Here is a 13,357-nt window from a genome sequence, read left to right as displayed (position 1 = left end):
AGTTTGACTGAGGAGCTCCAAAATTGTCTGGGTTTTCAAAGCTTTTAGTGAAGGTCCCTGAAGTTTTCACATGAAAATCAACCACCAAAGTGACTGTTAGCTCCCCGTCTCTTGTTCCTGTATGAGTTACTTCGTGGGTGCCTGTCAGTTACAAAAAAAATACCTAAGTTGTGTTAAGTAACATCGCCAAAGACGTCACAATATTGTCATCAATATTGTCATCAATGTTGTCATCAATGTTGTCATCAGTATTTCCAAAACCAAGTCAGTAAGGCCTTTGAATATAGATAATGAAAAGGATATTGTAATTGTATATTTTCCTTTAAACTTATATTACAGAAGAGTAAATGCACAGACCTATTAAGATCTGAATCAGTCACTCAAATGTCAATTAATCAACGTTAAGCAGCAATTTTGGTGATGGTAAATGCTTTCCCAGCGAACTTGCCAAAGGTCCATTGGTTCCAGCTTCTCGAACATGAATATTTGCTGGTTTTCTTAATCCTCTGCAATTGCATTTTGAGTATTTGGCAGTTTTGGCCAGTTGGCTAAACTATACATACAATTAGAACATGTCAACTTGGGGTCATGTGGGAAATTGTAATGTGTTTTTTTTTTCTTTTTATAATTTCCTCGCAATTTATTAAGAAAACAACTGATAAATGATGAAACAGTGGTTTGTCGCAATCATAAAATTAAATGTTAGAGGTGTGGGATTGTACAAAATCTGCTTATATGTTGTCTATCTTTGCTCTGGGTTACCAAGTCAGCTGTGATTAGTCTTGAGGGAGTGTCCTTCTCATGACTCAAATCAAGCTTGCAGCCCTGCTATGAACCCAATGACCCCACACATATAACTATGACGTGGAAGTCATTTCACATCCACTGTCCTTCATTTGCATTTGTCACTTCAAATAGGAACAGTCACAAACACTCATATATGCTGACAGCTGAAAAGCTATTGATGCAATGCAAATGCTGACTTTAATGTATGAAATATGCTTGCGTATGCCTCAAAATTCAAATAATGTGTGAACGGAAGTTATAAACTACACCTGAAACACACTCGGAAAGGACTCAGTGTCTATTTGGAATAGAGGGAAAGAGTAATTAGGAAGAATGGGACTGACATTGGGCGGCACAGTAGTGCAGTGTTTAGCACTGTGGCCTCACAGCAAGAAGGTACTGGGTTCGAGTCCTGGCTCGGGCACGGGATCTTTCTGTGTGAGTCTCCATGTTCTCCCTGTGTCTGTGTGGGTTCTCTCTGGTACTCTGACTTCTTCCAACCGTCCAAAGACATCAAGAGGGGACGAGGCTGATTGATACTCTAAATTGACTGTAGGTGTGGCTGTGAGTGTGAATGGTTGTCTGTCTCTATGTGTTGGCCCTGTGATGGACTGGCGACCTGTCCAGGGTGAACCCCACCTCTCACCCGTAGCTGCTGGGATAGGCTCCAGCCCCCCCCCCCCCCCCGCGACCCCTAATAGGAACAATTGGAAGAAAATGGATGGATGGCACTGACATTGGAAAATCTGGAAATGTATGAAACAGCGAGAACATTTAGTTTAGAACATTTCATAGTCTGAAGGTAGTGCCCGAGAAAAGGATTAATTGGGCCGAACAACTAACTGAAAATGCCACAATGAAGATGGGATGCCACAAATAAACCTTTGTGCTAATCCTCCAGTCCTGTGGCTGGAGGCTTCTTAAAAATTTAGAGAAATTCCATCAGGGCATTCCTGAGATATCACAAGTATATGAGGTGACCTTGAACTTTGACTTCCATACCGTTTTAAGGTCATTCTTCCTCAGTCTGTTCCAGAATTAAAAATGTGTCAGTCTTCTACGGGGACACAGGGAGACAGTTGAACTGTATAGTGGGAGTCCATAAACGTAATAAGTAAAGTAATAAACAAGAGAAGTGGTCCCATATGTGCTCTGTGTACACAGTTGGAGAGGGCAATTAAGACTGCTTTGATATCTTAGCGAGGACTACCCTCTAGTGGGGAATGAGCAGTCCTGCTGAGGGACCAGGAGTGAGATCATCACAGTCCAGGCCACAAATGGCATAAATGCATCCAGAGTACTTCAGTCACATTTGACATATTTTATTGTATTTTAGAGCAATCTGTCAAATAGATTGAACGCAATCTGCATCAACACCCTGCTTGAGTTTCTCTCCACTCAGTGATACAGTCTATATTCAATCCTTTGTCATCAGCAGCCTTTTCCACGTCAGTGTTGAATTCAAAAGCACTGTCACATAAAACAGACTCATCTGGTATTCTTTACATTCTAAAATAAATAAACTTGGAATAAAAATCAAGCAGAAAGGCCGGCCAAATGTCTGTGGCCAGCCCAAGCATGTGACGTGATTAAGGCAAATGAAGACTAACATAAATGAATACAGGGGGAAAGCTTTTACTGTATATACACATCATCATAACAATATAAATCAGTTCATGTATGGCATTTGCTGGATTCAACACTACCGAGGCCGTGTTTTTCTAAATCTACCCTTGTTCGGCTATGTATTACATAACGCGCATGAATGAAATAGAAACACACACCTCATCCCAACAGGCCCATAACTCCCACCACGTCTGTTTTTTTTTTAACCAGGTGACAGATGCAGATGACAAGGCTGAGAATGGCACAAGGTGGATCTGAAAACGGTTCTTGAAAGACAGAAAATGAAGATTTTGTCCTTTGCCTCTTTGACACTGTCTATCAAGTCGGATGCAGCTGCTGTTGTTTGTGTGGTTTTCTGTATCTCCATCTCCTCTTCATCACTCCAGCAAGGAATTCAAAAAGGCCTAGTAGGAATTGGGGGAAGTCCTCTCACTGATATTGCCTGTAGTCACCAAATGAAGGGGCGGGCATGCCAGCTGGAGCAGGTTCCTCAGCAAACTGGGGCCCTGACAACAGAAATAGAGTCAACTTCTGAGTGAGACTGCCAGAGGGCAAATCATTTGTTTCTCTTTTATTGTCAAGCATATTTTAAGCAAATTATGGATACGCTGCAAAAAAGCGCGCGTGCGCACACACAGACACGCACACATTAGGTGTACTTCCATCAATTTATTTGGAGTGAATAGATACATGGTGTCAAGAGATGGCAGTATACTGTAGGCAATGTTACGGTTGGTTTTGACAGTAGAAGAGGAGCTAAGCTGTCCATTAGCCAAAATGGCAGAGGCGTTTATAGCCTAGAGACATGCTAGTAGTACAGCGTGATCAGAGTAATCAGCAGCAGTAGCAGTATTGTCAAATCAGAAAAGCACTGACAGGGCAAACAGAGATCAAGCTTCTACGAAGTTGGTGTAAAGACTGGCGGCTTATTTTATACTCTGACCACTAGGTGTAGTAGGTCTACGCTCCCATCAATATGTCTTCTGTTAATCCACAGAGTTTTTTATATTAACTTTCCTTTATGCCCCAGTGTGGGTATGGATGTATAATTTCACTATATAATTTTCCACATGATGTTTGATACGTCTCTGGCAATCAACTCCATGACACAAATATTCAATATCAGAAGTGTCACTTACCAGTTGGGAACTGTGATGAGGCAAACCTTGTAAGCAGGATTCCAGCGCCTTCTATCAATGCCAACAGAATGCCTCCCATGGCTGCAGAGCCTACCATGGCCACTGGTCCATCTGCAGAGGACAGGGCACACTTCATTACCATATTGTTGTGATGGTATCACATTCATACCACATCTAACAGGAATATTTTCTGAGCAGTGAATATCTTGCAACTAAAATGCAAAGAGGTGGAAATGGCAAACTTCAACCTTGACCTTTTAGCATAACGCAGCATAGCATTATGGTAGTTTTTTCGAATGCGGTCTCACAACAAATGATCTTACCGATGCCTCCTGACACAATGTGGAGTTTTGATAATGTCATATATTTCACACACACTGCCTGCTTCTTCTAGGAGTACTCACTTCTTGCAGCAAGGATAGCTCCAGTCATGGCCCCACTCGTAATGGAATTCCAGGGATCCTCCTTCCCTCGCACCTTTACTAAACCACAGTCAATCATGGAGAACAGGCCTCCCCAAACTGCAAAGCTACCTGCAACACCCAAAAAATACACCTTCTTTAGTGCCAGACACTCAACCACTGCGGGGTTAGCAATTCCTGTAACATGTATCTAACACTTTTTTCCCTCCATCAAGTCGGGAAGTCAGCTTGGATGGGCTTCTTTCATCTAGGCTGCTGACTCCAAAGATGACAGGCTTCCTGCCAAAAGAAAAACTGCAAAATGCTGTGTATTCAGCTGCAGTTTCATTTACATTATGCTGTTGATATTTTCCTGCAATGAAAACTTCGCAATTTTGCAATTTGCTTATCAGCCTAACTCACATGAATCCAAGCTGACCACTGCACTTGACAGTGCATGATCAAACTTTCCACCATTGATATTTTAGCGACCGAACAGTGACTGAAAGGACAGAAATCTGGGTCAAGTGAAGGTAACTGTTGTGTTCTGCAGCTGATTTCACCTCCAAGCTGTGGGGCTCTGGTCTTTATGGCAGTCAAGCTACCTCTCATTCTGTGGTTCATACCCTGCAAGACAAAGCATCAAAAATAACACGTCAACTCCAAACATCCACTTTTGCATCTAAAGAAAGAAGCGCACATTTTGGTCATTAACTATAATCAATGGCCATTAGCAATAATGAGCTGGAGCCAAACAGCAGATGTTAACCTCTTTATCAATCAGACCTGGAACAATACAAAACAAAACCCTGCTATACTCGCAGCTGACCAGCAAGGCACATAATAGACTGTTTATGTGCCAGGAAAGGGAGCACCTGTGAAGTTTCTTTGTGCAACCAAACTTAGGAAACCTGCAACCCTTCATGGGAGATTGGATTCAATTGATATTAGATATAAAAAAACAGTATTGGCATAAACAATTTTCTTATGGCAAAATAATTGTCTATTGCTGCTACATAGTGTTATTCTTTTGCAGCCTGAGCCTACATGCTGTGAAATTCACAGTAACCAAAACTCAACATAACTGAACATCTATGGGAGATTTTGGACCTGATGTGTTAACAAAATGTTCTCCGCCATCATAAAACACCAAATAGGGAAATATCTTTTGGTTCCATTCATCCAGTAGAGTTGATCATACACTGACACCACTCTGGAAGCAATACCAAGATGCGTACGCTTCTTCAATTCGTCACCTGTCTATTTAATTCCAGTGCAGTGGAAGAGCAGAAAAATGCTAAAACACTTTTTTGGTACTAAGGCGGTTAATAAATGCCACTGAATGCTATTCTTTGCAGTAGATTTCATGCAGAATTTATGATGCAATGAAGAATGAATTACAATTTAACAGAGCTGGCTGTGTCATTAATGGCGTGACGTTAAAAACGTATTTATAAAGGCATGTCATAATCATTGCCTTTGGCTGAGGGGAACAACGAGGTACGATGCTGTGACAGATCTTACCGAGGGTGAGTTTCTGAAGCCTTTTACTGCCTGAAAGATTCCTCCACCGATAGCTCCCATGGTGAAGGCCCCCCCACAGTCATCCACAATCCTCCAAGGACTAAAAGCACATGACATAACTCACAGTAGTAAGATAAAACACAGAGCACACTTTGAAGCTGCATTACACAGGTTAACATCATGAATGGACATGGACGCAGTGCTGATAAACCAGTCAAAAGACAAAGAATGCGAAATTAAAAGTGTTATTAGAAGAACACGTGCTCCATGCTGAACGTGTAATACCCAGCATTGTTTACACATAGGCAGGTCAGCATTCAGGTGGGAAAACTGAATTAGTAATCATGTCTCAATCAAGAAGGTCTAATGAATCTGAACAAACTATTAAAATCAAAGGCCTCTGTAAAAAATAATCTGTTTAATGTCTGACTCATTATAAATTCAACACTATTTTTAAAAACAGCAGCAGAAAAAATAAACATTTTAGGAAAATTAAATTACATACAATAAAACACATCTTTAATCATTTAATGATCTAATCCTGACCTTGAAAATCATAATCAACACAAGAGGTCCTGAGACGTACCTGCCCCTTATCATTATGGTTGTATAACAGGTAGCACATGTATATAGAAATCACCTGACACAGATTTAACGGAAGTGTTCCATTATTATGCATTAGAGACCTAATCCTACAGTAAGCATGATAAATCGGAGATGACTTTTCTTCTACCATGAAATATTGAGAAAAATGTAGAAGACCAAAATATATAGACTATTAGGGCATTTCCAGTCCTAAAAGTTAATAATTTTCAACTTCACTTTCTGGTCTACTATGAGAGTTACGGCTCATCACCACATATTGAACACATACTCAACCTTATAGTATTCGGTGGGAGCAACCTTAGGGATTACATTGTCATATGTTAAAGTAGTCATACCCGATTCGGGTCTCAGGGTTGAACGTGATATGAAGTTAAAAACTGAATGCAGCCATTCCCCAATAACTTATTGAAACTTATCGCAAAATGACGTTAAAAGCCGAATAAACTATCCAGACATCAGCAAGTAATTCCAGCAAATACTTTTCCCAACATGCTGTCTATCGGTGCTGTTATTTCGTATGTTGTGCAATCATGATACCAACAGACAGCCCTGTTTGCTAACCTAGCTAGCGTGGGCTTACCAGAAACTACAATAAGACCCCTAACACATTGAAATTAACATTTCTTCACACGAACAGCTAAAACTGTAAAAGCGGCAGCAAACATTTAGTATAGGTCGTCTTAAGCTGAGGGGCAGCAGTCAATAAGTTAATGACATGTGGATGAGGAAAACCGACAAGGTCACTAGCAACGTGATTTAGCATCAATGGTCCAGCGCTAGGGCTGTGTAACGTAGAGTTAGCATCTCTGCTAACGCTAGCATGCTAGCAGAGAGCGGAGGGTTTCTGGTAAAACACGTGCCTTGTGATAAAACATATACACGCATTAATCGGCGCGCTAGTTTTAAATTTAGACAGTCACCATGACCTCTGAAATATATCTTTCAGAAGGTATTTTTTGGCCACGGGACTCACCATGGTTCTCTGGCATATTCCTCCATTTTGTTCTTGTGCTGTTCCCGCTGACGTAATCAACAGCCTTGACGTATCATGACAACGTAATGCTGTTTAAAGGCGTAGTATGATTACAAATGAAGAAGAATGTCGGTAGGAAACTTTTTTTTGTTTGTTTCTTTTTATTGAATCTCTTTTTTCTTCTCCTGGATATTTTATCTTATGTCAGTCAAACGGCCATGATAAATATATGTATAAAAAGACTAAACCAGTGAATGGAAAATGATCTTACTAAGATCATGTGTACCTATTTAACATTAAGTGAAATTGACTTCTTCCTCTAGCGTCATCAGCATCAGAAGATGAGGCTCAATTATAGCCAATATCCTTGCCTACTTATCCACTAGATTTAAGTGACAGGAAATATTACAGAAATGGTCCAAAAGGTGCACATTGCAATCTGACTCGCACTGCTCATGTACTGAAGCTAACTGCTGCTCTCCCTCTGAGGCATGCGGTGCCGCATGAATGAGTTTGCGAGTGCCTGCCTGCTCATCACTACTTGCAGCTGTAATAAGGGCCCAAGAATGAAAGTTTGCCTTGGCAGAGGTATGCTTAAAGAGTTGAGTGAAACATCCTCCCCCCTCCCCTCCCCTCCCCTTAGTATGCAAATGAGGAAACTTGACCTTTTTAGTTCATAGTTGACCTATAGCCTTAGATAAGTGGAAGTATTTACCAGCAGTCCACACCAAACAAGAAATATTGTCATGACCTCTGAGCTGCATTATTCTTCTTTGAACCCGTTTGATGGCACTGAACAAGTAATGGCACATTTTTCATTCTTTCCCCTCTTTAACCTCCATCAGATCAGTGCTGCCGGTCAGGGGAGCAGCTGTAGAGAGACAGAAGACTGGCCAGCTGCCCATTATTAGGAACAAGAAAGGAATGAACTGCAGAGCAAGCCTTCATTGAGAAATGACCAAATATAGGCATTTCATGGATGCAGAGGATGAAGCAGGGCAATTGAGACATAAACTGGTGACTTGCTGCTGTTCTCCTCTTCTCCTCCCAATGCTGAGGTTGACTTCAAGCTGATGGGTTGACATTTGTAAGCTTTTCACTATGTCCCTGCAACAAACACGTTATATCAGCGTGAAACGTATAAATAGAGTGGTAAATATTGAGCTTGGTATCATAGCAAAGGATCTGAAGTGAAATATCTGTCACATTTGTAATACAAGTTTGTTCATGAGATTTCACATCAAAATCAAGCAACTGAGACAAATGACAGCATATTTAATACCTTGGTTTATACTACTATAAAAAGCTTTAGATTTTTAAATAACTTGCATTTATTTTACATATACATATTCCCCATAATGATTTCAGATAGGCACAGCATAACATTTGTGGTTTGTCATTGCAAACATACCAGCATTTTCTTTATTGAAGACATACAGACTCTGTAAGAAAAGCATGTGTCATCAGATATGATTTGAAATGGCACAAAATAGTCAACAACCGAGTGCCATGATTTTCTTTTATCACATTGAGAAATGAGACACTTGAAAGTATGGCATAAATCAACAGGTGGTTTGATATAAGCCTGTAATGGTTCCCCAAATCCCCAAGGTTAAGCCATGTGGATGTATTAAATAAGTTATGTAAGATATTCAAACACCCAGGCTGGAATTATCCTGTACAAAATCTAACGCTGGATACTGTAGGACAGCCATTTCCTGATAAAAAAAAAAACTTTTATGTAATTATTTCCATGCTAAAACTCTTTCATTATTGAAAGCGCCAGGATGCTTTCCGATCCACTAAACACTGCCTGAGATGTCTTGAGATTTGGAAATGAGTCACACAATCAAAGACTTCCATGACCTTTTTGTTTCTCACCAAGATAATTTTCGTAAGTCAGGCCGCCATGTTTGTTTATTCCCTGATATTTCCACCATTTCAGATTTCCCAGTTTGAACAGATTTACAACTGACAAATATATGGTGGATTCCCTCTCCACAAATAAATAAATGGTCAAATTATATCCACTATATTATCGATAAAGTTTTGTTAAAAGTTATAAAGAGATATTTGAGTCTTTAGTCAAGCTCATCATACACTCTCAACACACTCACATTCAGCTGCATACGCAAGCCAACATGCCTCATAGTGCAAATAACCAGCAAAGCGTCAATATGAACTGAAGATGAACAACCAAAAATGCTCTCGGCTAACAGAGACCCCTGTGTCACTCATTCTCCGTGGAGTCCTTTTGGTCCAGTGTTTGAGGGGAGAACTCATTGTGAGGGCTCGTCATCCAAACGATCAGTATCTCACTTTCTCCGTCCGTCCCACACCACAGCACTTCGACTGCATCCGGGGGGGAATGTCCTGGAACGGCGAGATGTCTGTTCTTCCTCTTTTTTCTTTCACTTACTCCATCAGGAAATGCTACTGCAACCACTTTGGTACCGGCACCTGTGGGCAAAAAAATAAATAATAAATAGATAAAGTAAATATGTCTGAATGCACAGCAGTAGGGCTAATCAGTCTGTAAACAACGCTAATGTACCTTCTTGAGTTGTTTAATGTTGCTTCCTCTGATGGAGGCAAGCAGCTGGTCCCTTGAGTTCTTAGAACCTGGGCTTTTTCCTTCCAGGTTCCTCTGTGATACCGGAGTCAGAGAATTCCTCAAGGAGTCTATTTCCAGCATAGGAGGAGGAGGTGGAGGTGGAGGTCCACCCCCAGGAGGCGGTGGAGGTGGTGGTGGAGCTCCAGCTCCTTTCTTAGGAGTAAGTTTTGGTGATGGCACAGGTGAGGGAATGGGGGAGGGTTTGGGGGAAGCTTTGGGTGAGCTTCTCAGAGATCCTCCCCCAACTGTCTTGGGCACCTCCAGTGTCCCCTTCTTCTCCCCGTTGGCCTGAGCCTGCTTCTGCTCCTGCAAGCGTTTCTGTCTCTGCCGGTCCATGTTGCGACTCAGTATGTTCGTTGTTGTCATTCGGGGCCCAGCTAACTCAAAGTGGTAGCCCAGTTTCAGCAGGGTAGTGTTGTCCTTCAGGATCTTGATCATCTCCATCTCCGTTTTTCCCCCGCAGATGTGACGCTGGTTTTGGAAACGAAGCTCAGTGAGTGTGGAGTTGTGCTGCAGCGCCTGGATGAGAGACAGGATTCCCTTGCCAGTGAGATGGTTGGAGTCCAGGTTGATGCTGGTGATGGTCTTGTTGCTGCGCAGCGTACCAGCGATGGCATAAGCCACATGGTCGTCTGCCCTGCAATTTGCCAAAGCAAACTTCTTAACTTGAGTGTTGTTGTGCAAAGCCTCTGCAAACTCAATGAGCGTTTTGATCTTAATGACCTCTGAGTTGTTGACATTGAGCTCAGTGAGGGAGGGGTCATTGCTTCGAACCTGCTCCATCAGTTCATCAAACATGCTCGAGTCTTCGTCCTCCTCCTCCTCCACTTTTGCCTTGCTGTTCGGGGTGTTTTTGGCCACACAGTTGCCAAGTTTCTCAGCTTCTTCAGGTTTATTCGTTTTTGCTCGGGTTTCTTTCTTCTCCTCTACTTGCTTCTCTGTGCTAATCTTCTTCTCCTTCTCTTTCACGTGGTCACTATGGTTAACCATCTCCTCTCTGTCTGTTCTCGTCTCTGCCTTGTCACGTTTGACAAACCTCTCTGATGGTTTTCTCTCAAGTTTGGCAGTGGACTTGTTTTTATCTTCAGCTTCTTTCTCCTCTGTTTTAGGCTTCCTTTCCTCTGGTTTAGTCTCTGGAGCCTGGCTTTCCTGGACCTTGCTCTGCTTCTCCAACATTTTAGAGACAAGTCCTTGTGTCCTGATGTCTGATTTTCTCTCCTTCTCTTTGCTTACCTCCTTTTCACTTTTTTCTCGCAGCTTCGAGATAATGTCTTTGGTTTTGTTGTCATCTCTTCTCCTGCAGTCCTCTTTCCTCTCCCTCTCTCTGCTGTCATCCTTTTTCTCCTGAAGCTTAGAGATCATATCTTTTGTTTTGCTGCCCGTGCTCTCTCTGTTTTCCCTCCTGTCTCGTACCTTGCTGTCCTCACATTTCTCTTTTTCTTTGGTCCCATCAGTCACCTCGCTCTCTTTGCTCTCTTGGGTCCTGTATCTACTTGAAAGTCTACTCCGCTCTGTTTTTAAACTTTCAGGACCTTTGCTATTTCTGTCATTAGCCTTGATCTCTTTTTCATTGGAGACACTTGCTTGCCTTCGTAACCCTACTTTCATGTCATCGTTGCCCTCCTGGCTCAGGCCCATCTTCCTCAGGTATTCCTGCTTCCGGCTCTCCTTCTTTTGCTCACCCTGTGAGATATGAATATGACACAGAATATGATATTTGCTCGAGAATTAAGAAGGAAGTCATTGCTGAGTGTAAAGACCTCATCAGCATCTCTTAATGTTGAATTTGTATTGGGTAGGCTATGCTTTATATAGTTACAATCACACAGTAGCCTACATATTGGAAGACACACCATTTAACCAAGCAAATTCGTATCTTTTTTACTGTGACACAGCTCCCATCAATCTGCTCTCTCCAAACACAACCTCACTCACCTACAATATGGCATGAGTGTTTATGTTCGGCCAAAGGACAATAAGCCATTTTTACAGTACAGGGATACAGCGAGTAGCGAAGTATTTGATTTGTGAGTCTCCATCTGCTTTTCTGTATGAGGCTGTGGCCCTGGCAGATGTATCCTTAAAAGGCAGTGAGCGTAGGAGCAATCAACCAAGGAATTCCATCAGGCCGGGATTAAGAAGCTCTGCAGGGCCACAGCTCCATCGACTGAAGTGCCTCTTCTTAAAACACACAAACTGCTAGAAATCTGGTTCCAGGGAGGGCTTAGTGTCCGAATCTATCAACAAAAGCCGTTTTAAGCATTTCACAGGAGTAATAGCAGTGCCTGTGTGACTTTTAGAGGGTGCTTGTGAGAAGATGAGAATGTGAAATGGATGTTAGCAAGCCTCAGAGGAGAAAACAATGTTTATCCTGGCACAGAAGCCAGTCTGGGGACCTCTATTTATGAGCTGATGAATTCAGGCCGTGTGAGGACCAGTTGTCAGCTTTCTTCAAACACAATGAAAGCTTATCGTTATAATCCTGAGGTCTGTGGATGAGTGTAATTTATTAGGCATACAATGTTTTTAATTGCATAAACTCCTCTAATGCCAGCCACCTGCAGGTTATTTTAAGAGTAGCTGTTCTCAAAAAAAATATAAATCATGCTTGATAATTTTGTGACAAATCAAATTATTGAAAGAATTGTGCATCATACCTCAAAAGACTGTTCTCTCTGACTGAGCCGCCCTTTAGTGGCACCCTCCCTTTCTGCTTTAGCATCCTGGACGTTGTTTCTCGTAGGCGGCTGCGCAGGTTGGCTCTCCCCATGGACGATGACCTTCCCCTCGTCTGGTTTCAGGTCCGGCACTTTCTCCATGTCCTTCTCTAGCTCTTCCATCTCCTCAGGGGAAAGGGTGGACAGCAGGTTGTCCAAGTCTGGGTCCTCGCTGACCTGGCGGCCCATACGGGTCAGGCCTCTCACCTTTCGCCTGGACATGATTACCTAAAACAATCTTGGGTAAAGGATGAGCCCAAGGAGAAGAGCAGAAACTTTTGATTTCTTATCAGATGGTAACAGTACAATATAATCCTTTGTAGCCTCCTATAGGTCAAATAGCCCCATGAGCCAAATGTGATATCCTGCTGCCGTGCTGCGTCCTGCTCACCAAAAAGCCACCGTAGGCATCAATCCTGGGGCAAAGAGGCTGGACTCACAGTCTTGCAATGAGGGGTACCAGTGACAGACTGCAAGAGGCTCGCATCATCGGACTGTGAGGCTGGGACATTCTTTGAAATCTTGTGAAAGTGCATGTCCATATTTAGTTCAGGGTACACTCCTTTAAAGGTAATGGGACGGGCTGAAGTTTACAGAGGTGCCAGAGCACAGTTAAACAGAATTCCTATTACACAATTCATGTTTATATTCAGGCCTTTTCATGATTTTTATTTATTTACTACTGGCTCTAGTTTTAATCTTGATTTTTTTCACATTCATTACTTCCTCATTTTGTAAAAACAAACAAACAACACTTTCAAACGTTTGAGAAAAGGGTTTGAAACACTTTCAGGCCAGTGATTCAGGTGGATGTTTTTGTTGGACTGATTAAAAGTTCTGTCATATTTAGTACACGTAATGGGTTACAGGGTGGTGGAAGAATGAAGATGGACAGCCTGACTCCTAACATGGTGTTAGTTAAATATGTCACATTTCAATATTTTATGTAGGAATAATTGCTTTATTTCCTT

At 42.0% G+C, this 13,357-nt stretch overlaps 2 protein-coding genes across 2 annotated transcripts; both read right to left on the bottom strand.

The window, feature by feature from the left end:
• Positions 1–2,092: 2,092 nt before the first annotated feature.
• Positions 2,093–7,142, bottom strand: timm17a (translocase of inner mitochondrial membrane 17 homolog A (yeast)). Its single transcript, XM_086199859.1, has 6 exons — positions 7,056–7,142; positions 5,477–5,576; positions 4,516–4,579; positions 3,956–4,084; positions 3,552–3,662; positions 2,093–2,918 (listed from the first exon to the last, which is right to left on the bottom strand). The coding sequence occupies exons 1-6, from the start codon at positions 7,079–7,081 to the stop codon at positions 2,842–2,844; spliced, it is 507 nt and encodes a 168-aa protein (XP_086055985.1). The 5' UTR covers positions 7,082–7,142; the 3' UTR covers positions 2,093–2,841.
• A 1,188-nt stretch (positions 7,143–8,330) lies between these two features.
• On the bottom strand, positions 8,331–12,924 carry lmod1b (leiomodin 1b (smooth muscle)). The gene is made up of 4 exons (XM_086200835.1): positions 12,778–12,924; positions 12,327–12,624; positions 9,610–11,352; positions 8,331–9,515 (listed from the first exon to the last, which is right to left on the bottom strand). Exons 2-4 carry the CDS (start codon positions 12,606–12,608, stop codon positions 9,489–9,491), a joined length of 2,052 nt encoding a protein of 683 aa, XP_086056961.1. The 5' UTR covers positions 12,609–12,624; positions 12,778–12,924; the 3' UTR covers positions 8,331–9,488.
• Between the last annotated feature and the right edge of the window lie 433 nt (positions 12,925–13,357).

The sequence above is a fragment of the Aulostomus chinensis genome, chromosome 3 (genome assembly GCF_037954235.1).
Source record: "Aulostomus chinensis isolate RoL2024-O1b breed Wild chromosome 3, RoL_Achi_v1.0, whole genome shotgun sequence".
NCBI lineage: Eukaryota > Metazoa > Chordata > Actinopteri > Syngnathiformes > Aulostomidae > Aulostomus > Aulostomus chinensis.
This window is presented reverse-complemented; position numbering and strand designations above follow the sequence as displayed.

Coding starts and splice junctions, on each gene's coding strand:
- lmod1b (XM_086200835.1), bottom strand. CDS start 12,608: ATGTCCAGGCGAAAGGTGAGAGGCCTGACCCGTATGGGCCGCCAGGTC. Junction 11,353..12,326: donor AGAGAGAACAGTCTTTTGAG/GTATGATGCACA, acceptor CATATCTCACAG/GGTGAGCAAAAGAAGGAGAG. Junction 9,516..9,609: donor ACATTAAACAACTCAAGAAG/GTACATTAGCGT, acceptor TTTTGCCCACAG/GTGCCGGTACCAAAGTGGTT.
- timm17a (XM_086199859.1), bottom strand. CDS start 7,081: ATGGAGGAATATGCCAGAGAACCATG. Junction 4,085..4,515: donor CAGAGCCCCACAGCTTGGAG/GTGAAATCAGCT, acceptor TGGGTGTTGCAG/GTAGCTTTGCAGTTTGGGGA. Junction 3,663..3,955: donor AGCTATCCTTGCTGCAAGAA/GTGAGTACTCCT, acceptor TGTCCTCTGCAG/ATGGACCAGTGGCCATGGTA.